The sequence below is a fragment of the Numenius arquata genome, chromosome 3 (genome assembly GCF_964106895.1).
Source record: "Numenius arquata chromosome 3, bNumArq3.hap1.1, whole genome shotgun sequence".
NCBI lineage: Eukaryota > Metazoa > Chordata > Aves > Charadriiformes > Scolopacidae > Numenius > Numenius arquata.
In genome coordinates this window covers 5,315,966-5,336,227 of record NC_133578.1, presented here as the reverse complement: position 1 = coordinate 5,336,227, position 20,262 = coordinate 5,315,966, and the positions used below count along the sequence as shown (strand labels likewise).

The window sequence follows — 20,262 nt, the reverse complement described above, 5'->3', positions numbered from 1 at the left end:
CTATAATATTTAGTCCTGAGTCTGTGGATATATGTGTTTTAATGACAATATGCAGCCTAAAAAGTAGTGCCAGTTGAACAGCCAGAGAACCTATCATTCTTGTGTTCCCAAATTGAGGGGGTTTTGCCTCCCCTTTTTCCCCCTGTCTCTCTTTTCTGTGCTTCAGCTGTCATGAGGAGCAGCTTTCCTGCTGAAAAACAGCAGGGGTGTAAATATATATATATATATGTATTTTTACATTATGTGTCTATACCATAGAGACAGATCTCCCATGACATTTATCTGAGCACAGGAGCGGATCCTAGATAACGTGCTCCTGCAGATAAATGTCATTACAGATATTAGCCATCAAATATTCTTTATATATTTACATAAAACATTACAATGAGGTTTTAAAATGAAGCCTTACAAGAAGCAGATGAGAACATTCAAAGGAGACAACCGTAAGATGACGTACATAAAAAATATGTAGAAAGTCATTATAATAGTTTAATTTAGTTATCAACTTATAAACTGTCACAGCTGTTTATTTGTTATATCGATCAAGTGGAAACCATGAGCAGACTAACTCCCTGGCAAATCTTTTTTTAAGTGTAAGCATAAGGGATGAGGCTCAGGTGAGCAAATAGGAAAAGATGACAGCAGAAGATTTAGAGAAATGTTTGGATCTCCGAGCTCTTCTCCAAGCTGACAACAAAGTCTCTTTAACGCTTTTTCATGCACTGGGGGGATTTAGGAAGGACTGGATTGCAGTCGGGCACCAAATCACCAATCTGATTAAGGCTATGGCTTGTGCTTTGTCATCTTGTAAAGGAATAGAGCATCATTTGGGTTTCTTGGGAATAAAAAGATGTCCCAGAGTGAAGGTGTTGAGCTGTATTTCCCTGAAGAGATGGTTAAAGGTAGTGGTTAATCTTATAAATCTGGCTCTTTGTTTGAAGGGCTTGTGGGGGAGTATAGGAAGGCGTGAAAGAGGTGATCTTTTATCCTTCAACGAGGGATAGGACTCAGATAATGTATAAACTGAGTCAGTCCTTCCTTTTGTTTAATAAAGATACTGTGTTTTTCCCTTTCATTTGGAATGAAAATAAACTTGCTTTTTCTTTGAGGTTTAAAAGGTATAGAAATACTTCTTTAATGTAGACAAAGTGGTATATTTAGTATGCAAAATAATGTATGTTATTAGATCTAATTAGTTTGCATGGTTCTGAGTAGGTGTGAGAATAATTTATAATGTATCTAATCTTAATGTAAGTTATTGTTCATGTATATATATTTTTTTTTTATTCAGGCTACTCTAAGGATACATTTCAATAATGATCTCCTATTTGGTTTGCACCAGCCTTTATTTCATCGATTGTGCCTATTTCCTATTTGAATATTTCAATATACATTGCATGTCAAACATAGTTCTTCCAGAAATAAAAAGGGCCAATATTGTGACAAATGAGAGTAAAGTAATTTGGGGAAAGGCAAGTGCTAGTCTTAGGAAAACAAATGCATTCCTGTAAAGAATATCCTGGTGACCAAGGAAACGTTGAAGCGCAATGCTGTGCTGGTCAGTAGATGTGGAATGACAAAGATGCTGCAAAAGCACAGCCTAGTTTGGGAAGAAGCAGTGGTACAAAAGGAGTCTTTAATGATATCAGAGAGGAGTAATTAAACAGCTTTTTGTGAAAAGGAAAAGAGTACAGCCCAATAGAGAGTTGATAACATGCCAAAAAAAGAATATCAAAAGTAACAGGCATAAAAGTAGAAAATTGCCCTTTCTCAAAGTGGTAAGGCCGTCTCTCTCCAACAGTGACCCAAGAGTCACTTATTTAGAGAGTACCATGGTGCAAGAACAGCTAACTTGCTTATAATTCCTTACCTGTTTTAATGCTTGATTGGAGTATGAAGAGTATTAGTGAGATTGAGCTCCAAATTCTTGAGCAAAGATCCTTTTCTCTATTCCCAATGAGTCGGTATTATTGTGTTTCTTGATAGGAAAAGAATTGTTAATAGAACCAATTTAGGAGCATGGAGAATATTTATGCCTCTCTGTTTTCATTCATATTAGAATAGAGATGAAAAACAGACCTAGTATCTGTAAAACAGATTAGGCTGAAATTGCTCTCTGACTTATGCTTTTTAAAAGCTTCTAGAGCTTTAATTAAGAAATTACCTAAGCTGTCTATACTTCTGAAAAATGTGTTTCTGGTGAAGTCCAATGAAGTTGGTAATTGTTAGTGCAAAAGGTAGTAAGAGACCTTTTCCAGGCATCTAATCTATTTTTCTACAGCCTTGACATAAAATTTTCACAGACAGAAGAGCAATCTTACCATTTTTTTTTTTAGCATGTATCTTAATATATTCATTCATTTGATCTTTTTTCTGAGGTATATCCACTATGTTTACCAAAAATACAAGTAATGGTACCTTTTGAGGTATTGTAAGCATATGTACAGATGAATGCAAATTGCTTACTCTTTCTAGAAGGTCACCATAACTTGTCCCTCCAAGAATCTCTAACATGAGAAATAATAGAAAAAGACAATGTTTGGATTGATAGATGATGACACGGGGTAATTAGATTGTTCAGAACCTCACTAGAGCTATTATTTATAAATTTCTACCGCCTTGCTTTTCTCCTAATCATTGAAAGGATTTGTCAACATAGATTTCCTCTTCCTCCTCCTCAGATGGTGATGATGACATGAATTGCAGCCCACAATATATGCTGACAAGACAAGAACTTTTGAGACTGCCTTAAAATATTCTGTGCAACGACTACATTTTTCTAAATAGCGATTTAATCATGTGGGGAGAACTTACATGAAAAACACAGATTTACCTAGTCTTAACTCTTATTAAATGCATGATTCAAGCAGTTTCACAACTCGGAGTAGGAATATATTGATGGTGGAAGAAAAGTGGATGTCCTGGTCAGGAAAATGCTCCCTTTTTCACTCACAGTTGGTTACAGACCTGACAAAATCGGTGCCGGTGGCTGCTTCCCACACAGCCCCAGAGGCCTGGGGATTTAATGCTGCCTGATCTCACATTAGCTCCAGAACAGGTATAGGTGGACTCAGCCAAAACGTGCAGGAGGACGAGGGGAATAACTGCTTGCAGATTGCCCAGTGGTCCTCCTCCTTCAATCCCTTTGCAGGGTCACCTGCATGGTGTCCTGGGAGGAAGGCCAGGATGTGGCACCTCCCTTTGCACCTGGACACCACGGTGTCCCAGGAAGATGTGGAGCAAGCAGGGCTCTGGGTGATGGCACATGTGTGTGTCTATGCATGTGTGTTGTCCCTCCTGTGCTTGTTCCCACATACGTGTTGTTTCTGTGGTTTCCCTCCACAGCTGACCTGAGCCTGGTGGATGGAGAGGAGAGCTGCATATATTTTGCTGGGAATTCTCTTGGGCTCCAGCCAAGAAAAGTTAAAACTTACTTGGATGAAGAACTGGACAAGTGGGCTCGAACGTGAGTACACCGTGGGGAATGGGAGATGCTAACCCCTGCCTCAGATGAGCACGTCGTTTTATTTTGGGATTCGCCTTGGAAAGGCCTGAATAGAAGAATAGTGTGTTAAAACCTCCACAGGCCAGGAGTCAAACTTGTTCAGTGTTTCCCTAGCACTGTTTATATCTCCTTTAAAGATACAAGCAGTAAAACAGGCAAAGAGAAACTTCCAGCTGTGATAACCTGTGCTGCGCGCGGTGGCTCTGCTTCGGTTCATCCGGAGGACCTGCACAGTTTAACCATCCCCACCCCTTTGCTATGTGTGTTTATACACAAGACACGCAAAACCATTTGTTTGCTGCTTGCTGCTGAACACGATTCAGTTTCAGGCCCTGTGGTTCTCTAATTAGTATCTTTAAGTGCGTGTGATTCACCCTGCGGGCCTTGCAATGGGCAGTTCCCCTTGAAATAGCACCGAGCGCAGGTGGTGCTGCTGCCAGCGCTGGCAGGTTTTTGGCTCCTCTTGAACCAGGTATCTGACAAGTTCATTTTATTTAGAAAGAAGCATTCCTTGTCTTCTCAGGAGCATCTCAGTGAGGAGCTGAGGGTGGGTCGCAGCGAGCTCTGCTGAACGGAGCAGAGGATGTAAGAGAGACAGGAGGACAAAAGTGGGACACGTTTCAGGATTGCAGCAAAGGGGTGTTGTCATCATAGCAGATGGGGAAACTTTCAGATATATGGGGGGGAAAAAGGTATTCTATTTTTTTTATATTATATTTAGTTTCTATATTGTGGTGTCTGGCACTTACCTGAGCAGCTGGAGCAGGAAAGGAAAAAATAATTAAAAACCAGGGAGCTGAAGGTGGGGAAGGAAAATAAACACGTAGACGAGTGAGCTAGGAGAGAGATGGATACTTTTGTAGGATGCAGGATAGATATGAGGGGAACAGATGTGTTCTCGTGGTGAGAGATTTGAGGAAATATGGGGAGAGAGAAGAGGAAAATCTAATTCTGCCAACTGGGTGGCCTTGTTTCAGTAGAAATGGTCTAGATGGAGGCTTCCCAATGTAAATGTGGAAACCCTGTAGCTGCTGTTCCACTTGTTCGTATGTGAATGTTGTGGGTTAATAAAAAAGGGTTTACTGTTTCCTATTTATTACTTGTATTCTTATAAGCGAGGAGAAGGTTGAGAATGAATGGGAATGAATGTGAACTTTGGGAAGCGCTCGTTCCTCCTGGTTATTCATTCATTCAGCACAGCGCTGCAGTTTCTCCAGTCATTTGAAAAAATTGCAACGCTGTCCATTTCTGTACGATTATCCTACTTTATCAGAGGAACAGCTGAGTTCTTTCAAAAGGTAGAAGTCAGATAGCACTCTTATCTGTTAGAGTGATGCACTGGGAGTGCAAACATATTGCAGCTCCTTCCCTGTACCTTTTCATTGGTTCACTTCCATTCTTATGTTTGTCTTTGCTACAGTGAAGGATGGGGGGGGTTGTGTTTCGGTTTTGTTTTTTTTTTTTTTCCTGGATGTTTATAAAAACCTGAAAGAAAAGGATAGGGAGCATCTTCAGAAGATCAGCAGTGCCTTCAGTAGCTGTATCTAAGGGGGTTATAGGTCTGAACATGATTTTAAGCCATCAGGAGAGAGGGAGAAAACCTAGAAAGGCTGTTTGCCAAAAATACAGCTTGGCCCCAAACACCTTACCCAGAATAAATCTGAAAAGTTTTTAAAAAAAAAAAACCAACCCCAAAATACCAAACCCAAACAAACCCCAGAACAAAATCCTTCTAGCTGCAGATGTACCTACAGCAAGTGAGAGATTCAGGGTAAGGTCAAGCTGAATTTAAAATGAGCAATATGTGTTTAAAGAAGCTGATGCGTGGGATCGGGTGCTGGGGGCTGCCAAGGAATCGATGATTGGAGATGCACAAATGGATGCTTTTATTCCAGTCACCAAGGACAGCTTAGCAAAATCCAGTCCAAGGCTCTTATCAGCCAAAGGCTGTTGAATGGCTTGTGTGTTTGCAGCGTGGAATTTAGTGGCTGTGGCTTGGATAAGTAATGAGAATCTAAGAAATGGCGTACAAATCAGGTACATCCTTCAAGTCAGCAATGATATAGATTCCGACTCCCTTATAAATTGGTTTATCACATTTTCTGTTTGTTGTGTCTTGGGACTCATCTCAAACAGCTACTATACTTGTCTATTTAAATGGTTTTCACTGCTTATAGCTGATGGCAAGAGTGAAAAGGAAGATTACCCAGTAGCTGTTGTCAAGGGCAGGGAAGCTCGTAGCTTTAGCTCTGTGTGGTGATGGCAACTCACTAGAGTAAGGCCTGGAGAGAAAGGGGCCTTTTCGTGCACTTCTTTCTTGTTGTGTTCCTGCTTACAGTGTCACTGTCCCTTTTTCTCCTCCCTGCCTTTAAATGGTGGGTTACAGCTTTCTGCTCTTACATCTGCCTCCCACATACCTGTTCTGAATTTATATTTTTTCTTTCCACATTCCTCAGTCCTCTTTTTTTATGCTAATGTATAAAGACCAGAAATTCAAGCCACTGGCATTCTTGGTATGAACTAAAAAAGAGCCTTTGAGACATCATCTTTCTTTCTTTTTGATTTCAGCTAAATCCAAGATTTACTGAATGAGGTGCGAAAAGGGATGGAGAGTTGTTTCTTCCATGCTTAGCCTAGAGTTAGCCAATAATCCAGTATTTTTAATCTAAAAGACCAAAGCTGAAGTGACTTGGTTGGTTGGATAAAGGCCAATAGGTGCTTTGCAGTGTCTTGTTTTCCTTTTCCCCCACCGCAACTGTTTAGGCAATTAATGTGTTTTATAGAATCTTTATTGCATGTGAACATACTCGCTGCAGCGGGCAAAGTCTCACACTTCTGAGTAACTCATTAAAGCGGAACTATTAAAACAGAAGGGAGTCTGACATAGCCGGTTGTTACGCTCTTGCGAAGGGCTGGCAGGGTGATTGGGGAGTGGAGAACCTGCTGAATGGAAGTCTTGAGGATTAGAGTTGTTTAGTTGAGTAGAATGAAGACTGAGAGGAAAAATGTTTGTTCTCTGTAAATGTATTAAGGAGTAAACATAGAGGGGGGAAAAAGGAGCCACTTATGTGAAATAACCTGCTGGCACAGTGAACATAAACTAGGAATTAATAAATTGAGGCTAGAAACTAAATATGTATATATACTTTTAAGCATTGAAACAGTCTGGCAACAAGCTTCTGATAAGAATATAGTAGACAAAAAGTCCAAGTCTGTGGAAGGTTGTATAATATAGCACCTATGGTAGGAAAGGACTGGTTTTGGTGAGTCAAAAGGTATTTTTGGTTCTATGTGCTGAACTAATCCTGCAAGATATAACAGTCCTGAGAACAGGAGTGCAGCTTGGTGGGACTGGGTCATATCCTGTTTGACAGACCCAGTTCTTCTGCCATTTGTCAGGAGTCACCTCTGCATAGTGCCTTTCAGCAGGTTGTATGTTAGAGCTGTAAATGCCTTGGATTTAAAGCCCTGGGTTTCTTTCATTTTGCCTTCAATCTACTGCTCCATACACTTCTCTTTCCTTGGATCTGTCTTCCTTTTTTTGGCTATTTCTTTGCTGGAAACCATCGTCAAAGTTAAGAGTCTGTATTGGCTCATAAAATACCTTGCATCATTTTTGGCAAAGAAGCAAGAAGGAAATTTCCACTTGATTTGGATGAGCGCAGAAGATTCCTGAAGCTGGCAATTAATTTAAATCCCTTTGTAACCACTTTTGAAACCCTGGGATCATATCAGAAGATGTGTTTCTAGCTCCCCTAGTGAGCTTTAAATCAACCAGACCTGGGCGAATAAAATGTGGCATTGTGATTTCTTGCCAAATTGAAAATAAAATGGTAACCGACTAAAAATTAATTTGCTCAATGAGAAACTATCAGGGTAGTTTAAGAAATAGTTCTGTTTGTATGATGCTTTATGATTTGATGGGCCACGTTCTGTATTCATTAATTTGGGTGCCTTGATTTAAATCTCTCTTGCTACACAGGGTGCAGTGGAAACAAAAGGAGACGTAGGCTATCGGTGTCTGAGGGGAACGCCAGAAGCACTGCGGTTGTGTCCTTAAAGATTATTACCCCCAGTGCCTACCGGAGCTGAGAGAGGGGTGGCGTAATATACAGAGATATAAATTCTCTGAGGCAGAGCGTAGAATTTTACAACCTAAGTGTAATAGGATGTATTGTGCCATCAGCAAAGGCTACAGAGTTTCATGTGATTAAAATAAAAAAAAGGGTCCAAGAATATGCCTTTAACTACCATTTTAGCTGCAATAATTTTTGTCTCTTGGCATTTATATTGGCCATCAAGAGGGAGGCACGCTGTAAGCTGTGCCGTAATAATAATAATAATATGAATAATAATTAATACTGCCTCTCCCCTCTTTCACTATACTTAAATTTCCACATTTTCTTCTCAAAATAAAATATTCTCATGCCCAAAGTTTCATATCTGTTTTCCTGATAACTTGGAAACTTATTCTGAAATTTTGTTAGTTCTGTGTGCTGGAGAGAGCTTTCATCAGTAAATTCCCATTATAAGGACACTAATGGCTATAAAATCAGAGAAAGCTAATGAAAGAGAATCCCATAGGTACTTAGGGCTTCTTTTTCCCATCTTATTATGTTCGTTATCCTCTTTCAGAAATACAGATCCCCTTGGGCTGGGAGCCACTGCAAATCTTTGAGGTTTTTTTTTATTTTAAGTCTGTATTATCCCAAAGTCCCTTGATCACTGTATTACTGTTAAGAATAAGAGGGGAAATTAGCAATAAATGTCTTGCTGTTTGCGAAATACATACCTCTGTCTTCAGGGAACGCAGCTGCATGATGGCCTGATAGAAGGGAGGAACTTTTAACACTAATCCTGCCCCTTACCGCATTTTTTCCCCTGCCCACCTACTGCCTTTATTCCTCATCTATGAAATGCTCTTGTAAATGAGTTCTGTTTCACACTGCCTGCTTTTTCTGCTATCACGGTCTCATCACAGCACAATTCTGAAACAGAGAAAAGCAGTCAGCTAGTGTACAGCGACCTTCTCGGAATCAGGGACCAGGGTCCTCCTTGTCGTCTGTGTGGGTTGGACCTGTTGAACGTAAGGAGGTTATTTTATCCATAAGAGATGTTCAGTTGTACCTGTGCCGTCCTCCGGCTTCTGACCTAAAGTAATCCAAAAGCAAATGGTATTTCACAAGCATGAGAGGCACGAAATGGTTAAGACAAATTGTGCTTTTAGCAGCAGTTATTTTTTCTTTAGGACTGTGGTTCTTTTTGGAAATATTCCTAGGAAGCATGGATTGGTCCCAAGTCAATCAGAAAGGGTCTGACTGTAAAACATCCCGGTAATTTGTGTGGGAGACAGAAATTTCCTGAGAAGGGAAAGTAAGAGGTGGATAGGGAAAACCCTATCTTTTAAATAGTCTTAAGCATGGGGGACTAGTTAGTTGTGTCTCATACCCCTTCCTTTCTCATGTCTTAATCTGCCAGACATCTTCTCATGATTTTGAGTGAATATTGTGGGCCTGTTCTTCTTTAAAAGGTTTATTATTTGTTGTTTTTTTCTTCTTTTTTTTTTTTTTGATGCGATGTGTCTCATCACAGCTTTTAGGGCTTTTTTTTCCTCTCTACCCCGTTTCCTACTGGCTTTTTAGCCAGTAGTTTTCCTACTCCCTGTTTTGAAACAGCTTTGTACTTGGTTTGCCTCAGCCACATGCAGCCTGCCATTTCTGACTCCACAAGTACCCCGTGGTGCTCAGCAAATATGAAAATCATCCAGTGTGAGATGGAAGCCCAGAGCAATGTTCCCCTGGATTAACACCATTATTACTTTTCTCAATCTGCCTTCATTTGCATTTAAATCTGTGCACTACATACTGCATGTTTAAGAAACTTTGCAACTTTTTATTTATAATATGCATGGTGGCTACCTTCGTGGTTTACTTCCCTGTCACATTTGAAGAAAAAATAGTTCAGAGCACTTAATCCAGAACTGAATGTACATATCTGTCACCTCAGAGTAGGGATGCATTCAGGTTTAAGGTGCCCATATGGTCCACCACAGACAGGAACAGTTTGCAAAATAAAGTTTCTTAAAAGCCCTCTGTCAAACCAAAAAGCTTTATGCACACTTAGATCTAGAACAATTTGGCAGGGAGAAGAGAAGCAATAAAAATTAGCAAGCAGCTCTGTTTGGGCAGGTGCTTCCCTGCATATACATCAACTACCTGCTAGTTTATGCAGAAGGGTGAGTTCAGACAGGAGATTCAGGAGGATAGAAATTGCTTCTGACAAGAAATATCTCTGTCTGGGAGCAAGGCAGTATTCCAGCCTGCCATCCTCTGCACCACACAAGGTTAGAAATACTAGAAATGCAAGTGGAGTAACTCTGCAGGGTGATCTCTGCTCTCTCGGTGGTTTATGAGCCGGGGATAGCGGGGTGCCATCCTGCACCGGCCACCACTGTGCCCGTCCCCAGAGGCTTCTTGCACCCATCCAGCCACTTCCAGAGAGCTTGTGAAAAAGGTATCACTACCTTTAATTTTGAGGGATTTCTAGAGGAATTTCGGGGGTCGAAATAAATAGTTTTCAAGCAACTGAAAACCTGTCAGAAACAAAAAAATTAATTGCATTTGCTATGAGCTCTAATGGCCTGAAAACAGAGCCCTGCTCAGCTTAGATGAGCCTCCTCCGCCAAACATGGGGTCTCCAAATCAGGTACGTTTCTTAGGATTGACCCAAAGGGAACAGAACATGTTTTTATCATTTGCCTCTTCCTTTTTCAGAGGTGTTCACGGCCACTTCAATGGTCAGCGCCCGTGGGCTTTGGCAGATGAGTGTATTCTGGACCTGATGGCGGAGCTGGTTGGTAGGTGCGAACTGCAGGGAAAAATCTGTCTCTAAAAATGAAAAAAATGTTCTATTTTCTTTTAAGACTCAAAATCCTGAAATTCTGTAACCAGAATTTAGTTCCTTGCATTCTTTTGTTTTAAAGTAGGTTTTCTGACTGCCTTGTGGACGGACTAACACTTTATTTTAAGGCTGCAAGTAATTTAAGAGATGAATGTATGAGATAATATATGAGCATATGCATATCACAAAGACAATTGCAGCAAAGCGTTTCTTGGAGCATCATAAACCACTTGGTGTAACATGTGAAACCCTTTTAAAGGGCACTTGGCATTACAGATTCTCAGTTTCTCTCCTAGAATTGAACCAATGAACTTTGCCCTTTGAAAAATTATTTCTATCTAGATATTTTCTGCTTTTTCTCCTTTCCCTGCCACTAAATCCAGCCTTATATTTGAGAACTGCTTATGTCAATGAAGCAGATAATTGGGGCAGGACCTGCTATTTGTAAGTTCCCATTACCCTGCTGTACCCCTTGAGGAGTCTGCAGTGCTGCAGGACCTTGGCAGCAAATGCATCTGGTTATTCTAGAGATTGAGAAGGAGCCCTGGAGACTTCTCCTGGTGAGTTTGCCAGCCATGAAAGCAGTCATCTGAGGCTCAATGCAAATTTCCTCTATCGCCTCTTACTCTAACCTGTGTGTAGTTGCTGAAATAATCTTTCACAGGGATTTCCTTCAGAGTTGTTGCTGTCAGAGGGGGGAAGAGAAGTGGTCTTGGCAGGGTTTCTCACAGACTCTTTTTCTCCCCAATCCTTACAGCCATTGTCAAGGCTAGGTTAGTAGATTTTAGTGAGATTTGGCCAGTATTTCAGTTTAGCTGTCAATACTGACTGTCTGAACTGAATTATCATGTGCTCATTTGTGCCTTCACTAAGGAAAAAATATTACAGTTAAGTTGACCTACTGTACAATAGATACTGTCTCGTAATTTCTCCTCCAACTATAGACAAGTGTTCAATGAGAAAGTTATGGTTTTTCTCCTTCAAGAGAAGCAAATGGGGTCTGAACTGGAAACAGAGACAGTAAGGAATGTTTCATGACAAGTTTATTTATATATTTATAAATAAAGTTGCTTCCTGACTTCTTAATGAAATTTCCAAGTAGCTAAAATACTCCAATTATTATTGGAGCAGAACAACTATAAGAAAATATTGTTGTAGTTGGTCTACCCATGATGTCAGCACTAAGATAATACAAATATGAGCGTGGCTAGGTTGGGCATCACTAGGCTATGCGGAGCGATCCCATCTGCAGAATGAAATAAACCCCAAAATGCAGATTGGTTGTCCTGATTTTGGAAATTGCAATTGTAGTACCTGGTATTGCTCAGGAGGTTAAGAAATTACTTTTCCTGCCTTCATTATGTTCAAGGGCAAGCTCAGTACATTCATTTACTAACTATCATAGAACATAAAAATGTGAGAATATAAAGAGATGAAGGGTGTTGAAATGCTGAATACAGCTGATTTAGGGATTTCTCTAGTTTGACTAATCTTTCCTGGCAAGCGGGTGTTCTCATTCTGGTAGGGTATAACTGGAAAGCTGTGGGCAGGTGGGGAAATGTGACTTGTCACACAACTGGGCATATGCGTAGTAAGGGCTTTTAACTCAGAAACCTTGAATTTAATTAACTGGAGGGCAGAGAATTTCTCTTGCATTTTATGAGAATGGGAGAGTATCATAGAATCACAGAATGGTAGGGGTTGGAAGACACCTTTGGATTTCATCCAGTCCAACCCCCTGCCAAAGCATATTCACCCAGAGCAGGTTGGACGGGATCATGTAAAGGTGGGTTTTGAATATCTCCAGAGAAGGAGACTCCACACCCTCTCTGGGTAGCCTGTTCCAGTGCTCTGGAACCCTCAAAGAGAAGAAGTGTTTCCTCATGATGACATGGAATTTGCCATGTTCCGGTTTATGCCTGTTGCCCCTTGTCCTGTCACTGGGCACCACTGAAGGGTCTGGCCTCGTCCTCTTGACACTCACCCTTTAGATGTTTATGAGCATTGATGAGGTTCTCTCTCAGTCTTTTCTTCTCCGGGCTGAACAGACCCAGGTCTTTCAGCCTTTCCTCATCAGAGCGTTGCTCCAGTCCCTTGATCATCTTCTTAGTAGATGTAGTAGAGTAGTCATGCTACATGACTACTCTGACTTTCAGGCAACTGAATTAGTAAGTAACAAGGTAAGACCATTGGTGCTCTTCCCATAACCAGGAGAGAGAACCAAGATCCCGCAAAGGGGAACTGGAATTATCATCCTTCTCTGCATCGCCTTCTGTGAATGTCTGCCACTGCTCTCTTTGCAAACCATGGGCCCCCATGACCTCCCTGCAGGGTGTGGGACAGGCTGGGCACTGACCTCCTGCTGGCGCCAGGGTCAGTTTGGTCTCAGCTCTGGGTTAAGAGTCACTGCAGAAAGCAGGGAGTCAGGCTGGGACCTTTTTAGCCATCTGCCTTGTAGAGGCTGCCAGCTCAGTTTGTATTGTAATATTTGTTTAACTAAAATACATATTCTGGATATAAGGAGAGGGGAATGAGAGCTTTGCTTAAACTTCATCTAATTGCTTTTCAGTCTCCTTATTTTTCTTTTCTTTTCTTTTCCAAACTTTATATCACACTAGTGTGTCGTGTTTTTTTTTTATCACAATGGCCAGACACTGAACTTATTATACATTGAAAATTAATAAAAGTGTATTTTAAAGTTTTCTATAAAAATTGTGACTGAGGTCACACTACTGTTAACCTACTTTTGTTCTTAAAATTCTTTACTGGATAGTATTTCATAGTTGTGTTGTTTTCCTCAACAGGAAAGGACATGTCAACATTATTGGTTTGGATTTTGTTCTCCAGGATTTTGGGGGCTTTGTTTAATTGAACAATAAAGTGTGTTTTGGGCTCATATCTGACCCTCAGATTCACATGCCAACAGGGTTTTATTTATCTAATAACCTTACAGCTTTTTTCAGGATCTAGGTGAGCAATTCTGAGAATACAAATTAATGAATATTTCCCAAATAATGGATGCATTGTAATAAATTTCTGATTTTTAAAATTTTAGGTAATAGCGAAAAGGCTAAGTGAATAAATGCAGGAAAAATGTTATGTTAAAATGCTCTCTACCAATGTGATATTTATGATTAATTTTCCAGCAAAGTATGATACTGACTATGTAGGACTTGAGTGAATTCTGAATTTCTGTTTTTAGTGAATTTAATGTAAGAAGATAAACAGAATTTTACCTTGTTTTCTATTTAATATTTAATATGTTATGGAGGAGGAGGAAGAATTGTTATTTTTCACTCTAAGCAGTAGTAAGTAAGCAAAAATTATCTGGTGAGACTAAAGACTGTAAAATATCTTTGTCCGTTTAATGGTTTATGGTGCTATAACACCTTGCTTATTAAATGCAGTCACATTTTCTTGTTCAATGAAAGTTACAGTAGTAAATACATTGTGAAGTGCAAAGTCAAGGTCAGTGGAGGCCAAAGCCTTTTTTTCCTATGCTCACGCCGAGTGGCATAACGGTGGTGATGGTAATCTCGGCTTCTCCTACCAGACTTATTAAAACATTACAACCTTGGCAGGATCACCTTCTGATGGAACAAGATTAACTGTATGGCTGCTGCTGTACAACGCGCTCCGGCAGGTCTCTGTTGAGGGAAGACTGAATGCTGAGCAGATTTGTAGTGACTTTGAGCGATAGGGATTATTTGAAATAACCAAACTGTTTTCAGAATTGGGGCCCTTAGTCTTTTTTTTTTTTTTTTTTTTAATCATGTTACAAAATGCTTTTTACTTACTCTGGTGAGGATCAGGCTCCCGCTGCAGTCAGAGAGGAGAAGGATGGCAGTGTCTGCCTAACGCAATCATAATTGTCTCTGAAGTTGTACTTTGCAAATGCTGCTTCCTTTTATTAAAGAGGAGATTTATCAAGCAGAACATACAGGTTTTAGCCTGTCTTGGAGATATGGTATAAAGTTAGGAAATAAAGAAAGCAAACATAATTTTGTCTCCTGTGTCCTGGGTCTTTGAATATTGTAATAGGTTAATTGGATCATAGAAAGGTTGCTTTCTGAAACACAGTGCAGGTTATAAAGGATAACAGTTTTCCAATGACACGGATGAGGTTTGTTTTGTGGGCATGAAATTCAATAATGGAAAGCTTTTAATAAATATATAATTTACAGAAGACCAAGACTTACATGACAAATGTAGTGTCATATTTAATTTGGGATGCTAGCATGCAGCTAAAAGTGATCTACAGATTAACCATTTGTTTTATGCGGAAACAGTACAGCAGGCAGAGGATTGCTCGTGCAGAATTTGCTGTGAAAGCCACAGATTTCACGGAAGGAGCAGAGGGAGAAATAAGAACAATACCATTTCTTGATGCTATCCCTTTTTTCAGCCTCAGGAGTTCCATAGAAGTATTAAGGCTGCAAATAATACTGTTTTGAGCTGCAATCACTCTCTCTTGCTGTCTTCTGTATCTGCAATAGAACAGCCACAAGGTGACCTCTTCCAGCAGCATGGAGCCTGCAGATGCAATGCTATCAGAGAGAAGAAAAGAAAGCAAAGGAGAGGAGTTTAAGTGAGGAAAAGACTTTATTTTTCCCTATGAAGAACTAGGGATACTTATATCTCTTCCCCCAAACTTGATGATGTTCCTGGTGTCTGAAGGAGGGAGCTTATTAATGACATCTTTTTCCTCTGGGTCATCCCCTGGACAGGTCCTTCAGAGTTACTGACAACTATTGATGTATCTTTCTGTCCAATCCTTGGAGATCTCGGCAACATGAAGAAAGGCCCTTGAATACCTCAATCAGAATGGTTCTTGGCTTTTCCTGTAGTGGCAGAAGCTGAGACCTGCTTGGCCAAGATTTATGGATAAGCCCTTAGTTATAGATTTTCATGTTCTTTGACTGCATTTGCTTGTATTGAATTCAACCCATAGCTATGTCTTTTTCTTGGGCTGGCAAAGTAATAACTCCATAAAACTAAACTCTGTGATATGGTGGGAGTGTCTCGGTGCTCTTGTTGCCTTTCCCCCATATTGGTTGGGACTGTGTGTCCTACAAGGCAGGCACATGAGAGACCCAGGATTTGCCTCTCCGTTTCCTGTGGCTCCCTTTACCCTTTTCACCCTAACATCGCGTTTTCCTTTCCCCTGTATTGATCTCAAGGGTGGCTGTTGCCCTCCTTGTATTCTTACACTTGTTTTCATCCCTCTCTGTCTGCAACCTCTTTCCATCTGCAGGCAACTCCACTTGTGGGGTGATGACTAGGGCAAGGTGCATGAGCCCATCATTCGGTTGAAGAAGACTCTCAAAGCACTGATTTGTGTCAAGGGTGAATTACTGCTTTTCAGCAACAGACATCAGGCAAAACAGAAAGAAACAGGAATTGATTTTCTCCATATCTCAGTGGCGCCCTGCCCAACATGCAGTCCCTCATCCTGCCTAAAACCTTTCACCAGTGGTTGATAAGCATTTGGGAATTTGTTACTAAATACTTCGCAATAACAATTAGTTGTTACTCCATTAGCTCTGCCCATGATTAGCTGTAGCCAAAAGGCATCTGTTATTAGCCTCCTTGGAGCTATGTGGGTTTGACTCCTTGCTAAGTTGCTACATTAATAATGGTCTGTTCTATTCAATAGGCCAATTTTTCTTGGTTTTTTTGGTTGGTTTTTTTTTTTTATTAGGGATGAGATTTAGCTTGACATTACAGTAACCACTTACAATAGATGATTGTCTCAGTATGTTTTCTGACTTGCTTTGCATATAAACTTATGACAAAAATAAGCCTGCAAGTCTTGCTTTGCGTACAGTCTTCTGACCTGATTTTTGTCTGAGGTATTAATGATAATAAATCCACTGGTGGTTTGCCGGGAAATGGAAATACTTCATTGTTTTTTGTTTTCTGAGGCTGACCTTAAAAAATAAATATTTTCCTGCCAGTGTGGTGTAGTGAGTCAGACAAGAAATCTTTTTGCTTCACTGTGATGACACCTCAAACGTTTGTTTACTTTCCAGTCTTTAGAGAGACACTGACTGAAAACATACTTTTACTTTCTCAATACTGTACTAGATTTCTCTGAAATTATAAAGAAAAACCCTAACCAGTTTGTGTGTTTCTTTTTTTTTTTTTTTTTAAATATTATTATTTCAGGGGCTCAAAGACATGAAGTAGCCTTAATGAATGGGCTAACTGTTAACTTGCACCTCCAGATGGTATGTCTTTATGATGTTTATTTGATGTTGTGTTGACAAATATTTTTTTTCCTTTCTTTGTGAATGTAAACAAAATGTTTTCTGAGGACCTCACAAAGACAGCACTGGATGATAGCCTAACTTTTCTTACGCCTCAGGAGTTGTACCTTTGGTTTGTGCAAGACCTGACTCCACTTAATACTAAGCAGAAAAATTGGACAGAGAAATACTTTCGAGGACTCTGTAGGGGAAGTTTGAGTTGTTCTCACATGTGCTACATGTCAGGCCTCAGAGGGGAGACATTATTATTTAAGAAACATTTCCAAATAACTTCTTAAATTTGAATTTCATGCCAAATTTCAGAGTTTAAGGTACAGGAACTCAACTATGAGTAGGACAAAGCTATAATTTCAGTCAAGCTTGAAATGCAGTTGCATGCAAGAGATGGCATTTTGAGTCATACTGTTTTATATACACCTTAAATGTGGTAACACTTCTAATTTTGATTTTTATGACATAGTGGCCATAAATGTGGCTTCCCTTATGCTCAGGTCTCTCTGTAGTTACATACAGCCTGTCTCTGGTTCTCTAGTATTTCCAAAGATTTGGTTCAACTGAATGAAGATGTGAAGCTTCATTTTGTGTGGTTCACACACAAAAAAAGATTTATCACTTGGAATTAATAATTAAAATTAAGAAACCTGAAGGAGGGTGAGATGGGGGCTCATTACAAGCTGGTTTACCTGGCTGCTCTGCCCTGAATTAGGCGCAATGCAGCCAGACTTGTGCTAAACAGCTTGGGCACACAGCCCATGCTGAGCCCCGTGTAACCACCACTAGCATTAAGAGCAGGGCTTGGGAGTCTTCTCCTAGTCCTCTCAGTATAGTCACAAACCCACCTTGCCTCCAGGCAGGGGGCTGAGGAGGAAAGGCCATTCACCTTCAGGTGGTGAGATGGTTGAGAGCGAGGTCTTTGCAGGAGGCTTAGTCTTTTGGTCAGGCTTATTTCAGAGGAGGAGACGATTTAGTAACTAATGTTTTAGGACTGGAATGGAAATTCAATTCCTTTGCACTCTTCAGCTGCTGCTTTTCCTTGTGGGATGGAGCTGGGTGAAATCCCAGCTTCCCTGGCCGCAGTCAAAGCTTTGCTATCGATTTCTGTAAGTGCAAGTTTTCACTGCTGGATTTTTGTGGCCTTTGTTATGGATATATGAAATGCAGCATTATAACACTTTCCGACTTTGATAAATGTTATATGGACAAAGAAATATTTGTAATTTCTGGGGGATTCTATGTAGTCTGCATGAAAGTAAAACAGTCTTTATTAAGTTATATACTGGGAACATCTCTCTCATCTCTGCTTAGATACATTTCAACATTTCTTTTTTCTTTTGTTCTTAACAGCTATCTTTCTTTAAGCCTACTCCAAGACGCTATAAAATTCTTCTAGAAGCCAGAGCCTTTCCCTCTGACCATGTAAGAAATTAATATTTCACCGTATTTGTATTATTAATCATATTTTTCCAAAGAATATCAGTAGCCTGATTTGAATATTTATTAGCTCATCTTGTCCAAGTAACATTACAATAAAAAAATCTGTCAGAAGCTTTTGAGCTCAGCATATTTTACAGATCGTAGCTTTATTCCTTTTGTTCAAATAAAAAACGTTACAAGAGGAAAAGATTGAATGGGTACATTGATTTATTAATCTTTTTAAAGACATTGAGCAAACTACTGGCCTAAATCAACTGAAGTTGTAAATGTTTTATTAATTCTTGTTGCTGTTTTACTTTATGAAATCAAATCAATACAAACTCACAACATTAACACTTATATATCCCCAGACAGAGATGGAAATGTTTGTTCTTAGCACTTTAGATTACTAGTTCAAACACAATTTGTCTGCTATAAAATAGGAGACAATAGCCCGTGCATCACAGCTTAGAGCAAATTAATCTTTGGGTTTGTGGCCCACTGCTACTTTATCATCAAGGCTGTAAACTCATGGAAATTGATAACAAATTTGATCTCTAAGGTGCGATAAAAATGACTCAAGCTACTAACAGGTTTATTTGTAATGAAGATGGCGGCACAGATGTATAAACCTCAAATTGCCTTTATTCTAAATAATGTTCATACTAATCCCACGTTTGTTCCAGGCGTGCTTGCACATTTGGACTCCATATTCTTAAATTTTAGTGGTACTTCAGTTAACAATCTGTGCAACTGCTGTCACTTCAGTTCCTGTCACGTAATTTCAAACTATTTTATAGTATTATTTGATGATTTTTATCCTATCTCCAGAACTATTATTTATTGATAAAAATCAGTAGGTAGAATTTTAAAAATAGCTGGAGAGTTTAGAGCTCTCATTTCTTCCCAGCTGTGCAGCAAATCTAAGACATGAGAGGAGCATGGGACAATATGTATCTGCTGGCCAAACCTCCTTTGCCGTGACAGCAGTGCATGTGTGACAACCTGGGATTTAGCATGCACTACCAAGCAAAGCGGGCACCCAGGACCCCTGGAGAAGTGATGTTCAGTCTTCTCCGTGGCTGTTATCCGTGCAGGCTTTGCTTGCTGGCATGTGGTAAAGTACATCCTCCACCACACTTCCACCCTCATTCTGCTCTGTGAACTTATCCGGTAGGATTTAGGCTTTGACTTTATCCTTGCTGTCTGATGATGTGAATTAAATTCTGATCTTTTTCACACCAAAGGAAATCTAGAAACTTTTCAATGGAGTTGGATTAGGCTTTAAAGCATTAATTTTAGTGAAAGGCAGGCATCTGAATCCCTTTTCTGAGGTTCTGATGTGTTTTCCTTTTAGTTGTTTTATCACGTAATTGTGCTAACATGGTCTGCATGGAAATCTCTTCCAGTACGCTGTTGAGTCCCAGCTTCGACTTCACGGACTTGATGTGGAGAAATGCATGCTCATGATGCAGCCACGGGAGGTTGGTGAGAAATATGTCAGTTCTGCTTGCTGTTGCTAAGGGCAGAAGCATATTTCATATGGAGAATAGTCATACATTCTCAAATATTCTAGTGTCTGCCTGCAGAAGTTATAATCTTTTTCTACTAATACTTTTAGGTAGAATTTATGAATCATGTGTTCTGTTTCTGTGTATATTTTTTGGTATTGGAATCCATTTTATAATCGTCTGGTTCAACTAGCGCATTTGCCTTGAAGAACAACAACAACAAAAAAGTTATTTTCATTCTTTTTCCTGCTTGCAAAACCTGACAGCATCCTGAGAGAACTGCAAAATATAGTAGCTCATTGAGAAACCCAAATGTCCTTTTAATGTCCTGAGGTAAGAGATTGCCACAACGCGAACAGCACTTTGTCTGTATCAGCACAGACTGAGGGAAAGGTCTGCTTTGGGTAATATGCAATTCAGATAAATTTGAAAGACTGCCTTGCTTCGCTTTTGCTGTATTAAGAACTTTGCCACCTACCTATAAACTGATGGTGACCTTTTGCTTCTGAAATTTGAGTCATCTTGTGAGTAAAGAGCCCACTCCTGAACGCTTGATAGATTTGCAAAGATTGTTGAGATAATAACAGTTACTTGCAATTCAACAATCTTGCCCAAGTCCTTTTCAGTAACAAGTCTAATTTAATTCTAGGTTTTCACTGCCTAA

General features: G+C 39.9%; 1 protein-coding gene across 2 annotated transcripts in view; it reads left to right on the top strand.

Moving 5' to 3' along the window:
- Positions 1-20,262, top strand: part of KYNU (kynureninase) — a 65,063-nt gene that overhangs the window by 10,047 nt on the left and 34,754 nt on the right. For both annotated transcript variants that reach the window (XM_074145464.1, XM_074145463.1), the window contains exons 3-7: positions 3,346-3,466; positions 10,279-10,361; positions 16,574-16,635; positions 18,019-18,090; positions 19,497-19,571. In XM_074145464.1, coding sequence (XP_074001565.1) covers positions 3,346-3,466; positions 10,279-10,361; positions 16,574-16,635; positions 18,019-18,090; positions 19,497-19,571 — 413 coding nt within the window. The remainder of the gene's footprint in view (positions 1-3,345; positions 3,467-10,278; positions 10,362-16,573; positions 16,636-18,018; positions 18,091-19,496; positions 19,572-20,262) is intronic.